The sequence below is a fragment of the Glandiceps talaboti genome, chromosome 16 (genome assembly GCF_964340395.1).
Source record: "Glandiceps talaboti chromosome 16, keGlaTala1.1, whole genome shotgun sequence".
NCBI classification, from domain to species: domain Eukaryota; kingdom Metazoa; phylum Hemichordata; class Enteropneusta; family Spengelidae; genus Glandiceps; species Glandiceps talaboti.
In genome coordinates, this window is record NC_135564.1 from 18,723,551 (window position 1) to 18,728,536 (window position 4,986).

Consider the following 4,986-nt stretch of genomic DNA (forward strand, 5'->3'; position numbering starts at 1 on the left):
ATACAATTATTTTATATAAATATAATAACATTCTGATGTAAATATGATAATATTAGCGTGTCTGCATTTTAAATAAAAATTACAGCATAAAAATATGACATAAATTTCATGTTGGATTTTTGTCTGTACATGTTATATCTGGATGTTCTGCATGATCTCAGCTGGGTCATACTGGGTTTTGACCTTTCTGGTATGATTACATTTTGACCTTTCTGGTGTGAACGATACATTTACATGTACACTGGATAACACTGAGATTAAATAACTTAGGAGTCAGTGACCTCCACATTCTGGCCTTTCATTGAATCTAATAATAATAACAGTTATAAGTATATTTTATTCTACGGTCATCTTTTATTGGAAAAAAGATAATCTGGTCTTTGTTTATGACTTTTAAATATAAATGGTGAAGGTTATATTCAATGATTTAGTAGTTTAATCTAAATCTTATAAATTATAAATCTTATCATTATTTGTGATCATAATTCAAATATCAGTAACAATAATCACAATAAATTAATAATAGCGTCTTTTTAGAAAAAAAGAATCTTTGTAATTGTTTGAGTACCTACATTCCATTAAAACCTCCTTATAATATTAGTGTGAGCTTTAATACACCAGTTGGAATTCCTCATGAACCACAGTAACTTACTGGTTTACATGTACTTAAAGTGGCCATATGGATCAGGAGTCAGGATTCATTTTGAATTTCTACTTGAAAAAATCAATTTTAAACAACATTGACAAAGTCTGTTATTATAACTCAACACATTGCAAAAAAAAAAAAGAATGTGTAAAAAGTTTGTTATTGTATGTACAAAAACAAAGATTTTACACATTTTATTAATCTTTGCAATGTACTGAGTTACAAACAGGGACTTGGCATATGTTATTTCATATTCATTTTTGAAGTAGGAAACCATGATAAAATTGTTTTATAAATTAAAAATCCAAAATAAATACTCAATCCTCATCCATATGGCTACTTTTAAGACTTATAAAACTATACACATGTTGGATATCATAATCAATACCTGCAGTAAAATTTTTTAACACAGCAGACTCATGTTATACATAGTCTATTCATGCGAGAATGAATATTTATGGACTCTGGGTTCACATTTAGAAATGAAAATTTCTATTCACAGAGTATACACCCTGATGATGCTGACGAGACATCAGCAAAAAATTAGGAATCACTTCCAAGAATTGTTTTGACTCTCAGTCTGTGAGTAGAAATTTTTATCACTAAGTCTCCTATTCTGTTCATGTTGTCCAGGTACCTGTCATGCTAAAAATGTAACACACAGAGTACAGAGATGGTGGTTTGATCCATTTATCACCCACAATAGAAACTATACCACCTGGTATGAAACCACTCAATTCTCTTTTATTCGACTGTACAAACCTGCTGGCAAATTACATTAAAAAAAACCCTCATAGTTGCATTCAATAAATAATAACTGACACCTTGAAATTTAATAAGCAAATGTTTTAGAACCCTGGTATTAATTTAAAAAAATATTGGGAAATGTATATCTGAGTGTAATTTTTAAGGTAAATGCACATTCTCAGTCTGGTAGCAGTATATACCCTGGCAAGTTACAGTCTGGTAAAAATATATGTATCTTTTCACCAACTTTTTTTCTGCCCTTACAACTTAGATTATTTATGGCAACATGCCATAATCAGTTTGGTATTTCAAGTATTCAACCTAATACACAGTTCTTTTTGACACATTTTTTTTTGTTTGACATAAAATATACCAATAAAACTTCAACTTTTACAACAGATATTGACCCCTGTGTACACAGCAGATATGGTTTATTATATCCTGTATTAGTAGCAGCACTGTGTGTAACTGAACAGAATCCACATTCCTGCTACTGTTCCCCCCCCCCACATATATGACAGGATATTTAATAGCATCTTTGCTAAAATTGTCAGCAATCAAATGTGTAGTTAAAAATTACTTCACCTAATAAACCTATACAGTATTTAGACATACATTATATTATATAGCTTTCTAAGGTGTCAAGCCATACCACAGAAAAAAGTATGTGGTACCCTAAACTTCCATTTTCTCATAAATTCCTAGGCATCAATGTATGACTCACACTGGAATGCTAGAGTTTAGGAATAATTTAATTTCATAGTATATTGAGGTAAGGCAGGAGGTGGGGGTGAGGCAGGGGGTGGGAGTGAGGCAGGGGGTGGGGGTAATGCAGGGGGTGGGGGCAAGTGGAAAAGTCTAAAACTGTAAGATTCTCCATTGTGTACACTCCTTTATCACTTGTGTACCCAATGATTAATTGTAAATCTTTCAGGTGGAAGAGAAAATAATCACTTAATTTATGTCACTTCTAATGTAAGATATCTTCATTTAAATAAACACCAATGTTATGAAAAGTACGGTTAAACTTCTTGAGTGTTTTTACTTCTTGTTTGGTTTTGCAACAACCTTTGATACCCATTCTGTAAATTTAGTGTAATGGTTATTTTTTGAAATGACAAGAGTACTACAAAGCAATTGTAATGTATATATATACAGTAGCTAATCAAATATCAACAAATCAATGTTTACCCTAGCATTTGTTATCTCTGTCACCTGGTACTTGGTTACTAACAGTGGGTGGACAGTTTAAAAGTTTGACTAAAATCAAGATAACACACAGAGCTAAAATTTTTTTGTACTTTTGTAACTCCTAGTGTTGTGTCCTTGTGTCTTGTACTAGATTTACGTTGACAGTTTTGTAATATGTCCTGTACTGAGTCTGAGATATTGCTAATAATGTTATGCAATTACAAAATAAATAAGTCTTCAGTACTTGGCACGACCCCCTCCCGTCCTTTCTTGCCCCTGCCAAAGAAGTAAAACAAATGAATGCTTCTCCTTGAGTTCTGTTCTAAATATATTTTCTTTGTCACTTCTTTTCTTCTGAATTTTCAGAACTCTGGCAAGATGTATTAAATGGTATTCTAAATTATCTCCAACTGATCATCAATGCATAAATAAATTTAGGAATTGCTGATCACATATTCCACTGTACTTTAGTTCAGATTTTACAGTGTGAATCATTCCATAATAAAATGTGTTTTACATTTATTTCGTAGTTCATGACTTTTGCCATTGGTAGGACTGAGACCTGTGAAGATTGCCACATGCAATCCAGAAGTTCAATTTGCATGTTCTGTACTAGCCCTAATTGCATGTTTTTTGTAACCATGACTTATATGTGAGTTATAAGTTATAACTTATACTGATGGTTGTCACTCCCATATGGAGGGTGGGGGGGGGGGGGTGAGTGACAAGTCAGAATCGAGTCACAGACCCATCAAGCCATGCAAGGGCTAGTTCTGTACCTGTCATAATTGTACCCACTTCCAATCCCACCTCAAGAGAAAAGCCTATCATACTTCCGATGTATCTAGCTCACAAGTTACTGCAGTTGGTATAATAATTTGGACTATAATAATAAAAAAATAATAATGTAGTACCTATTATTACCGCTTCAATTAATTACACTTATTCACTTATGTAATATTTTTTTTCTTCATTTACTGCCACGTTTATCATCATTAATCATTTTGACAGGCCCTAGCTATGCACGAATAATCTCACGATTATGATAGATAGCTACTAATGCTGACATCTATTTAAAAAAATGTGTCAACAGACTTTGGGAAAGAATTTGTCAACATACGACCTCTTTTTGAACCCATACTGTACATAGTTAGTTAATATGCATTATAAACCCTAGTCCTGCTTCCATGACGGTGCACGAGTCTGTATTACTGACTTGACTCTAAACACCGGACAATTGTCAGAATCGAGTCCCGAATTCCTCCGTATGCAAGCAGGACTATATAAACCCCTACTTCGTAATGAAAGAACGGTAATGTTTACAAGTAAACGTTATCTAGTTTATAAGTTAAGTGACGCAATTTTGTCGGATTTTTTTCGTTTGTTTTGTTTGTATTCTATTCTTTTATTACTCAACTCACACTATCAGAAAGTGTGGTGTATTACAAAACTAAATAATACAAAACTGTATAGTAAATTAGTATGAACAATTTACAAAAATTGATTGAACAAAATTTGCGAAATGTTCAAAAAATGTTTTCCGTAGTCACAACGTTGACACTTATTATAAAAAATGTTAATGTTACGGTTATATTTATTCTGCATGTTTAACACTTTCTTTTGTTTTGCATTGAATTTATCACGTTTTTTTTTTTTTACTTTTTGCGGCTGCTGTTGTTGTTGTTATCTACTCACCCAAGACGGGAGATCTGTCACTCGAGCTTGAATAGCCTGTTTTTCATCGTCTGCTACCTCATTTCGTATTTGCATCTGTAACTTTTTACTTTTGCCTGTCTTGTCCTTGTAAACCCATACTGCGAATACCACCAATATCCAACTCAGGCTGAAACCGAAGCTGCCGACCAAGAAGATCAGAACCAACAGTCCAAATGCGATCCCATACTTTTTGGCCTCTTCTATCTGATCATTCACTTTAGTGGACTTCTGCTGTTCAGATGCACTGTCTGTTTTGTCTGCCATTACAGCGATCTGCGAGAAAAATCTACTCTAATAAAACTACATTAGAAACGAGAGCACATTTGTCATCATAATACCGTCTGCAACTGGTTGCACATTTCTGATAGCTCACAACATGTACATTCAGTGGCAGAAGTCGATCACCACCGACGGCTTGCAGGATGACAAATGTCACTGCGCAGATGAACTATTTTCTCTGAGCAAATTTTAATATTACAAAGGGAAAGTAAACATTTTAAGTGAAATTAATCCTTGGCTCAACATCTTTTTTATTTTCTAAAGGAAATCCGAGACTTTATTTTAGTGAATATTAAATTTTCACTTCATAGGAGCAGTAATTTTACCCGCCAGGGGTCAGTTGTTTGGTTTTAAACGAGCTGAGAACTATAAATAGACCAGACGAAAAAAAATTCAAGCGCATGCGC

At 33.4% G+C, this 4,986-nt stretch overlaps 1 protein-coding gene across 7 annotated transcripts in view; it reads right to left on the reverse strand.

Annotated features, from left to right (window-relative positions):
• LOC144447073 (extended synaptotagmin-2-like) overlaps positions 1–4,701 on the reverse strand; it is a 51,422-nt gene extending 46,721 nt beyond the window's left edge. For all 7 annotated transcript variants that reach the window (XM_078136971.1, XM_078136974.1, XM_078136969.1 and 4 more), the window contains exon 1: positions 4,280–4,701. In XM_078136971.1, the coding sequence (XP_077993097.1) occupies positions 4,280–4,564 (285 nt within the window). In that variant the 5' untranslated portion in view covers positions 4,565–4,701. The remainder of the gene's footprint in view (positions 1–4,279) is intronic.
• Positions 4,702–4,986: the final 285 nt, after the last annotated feature.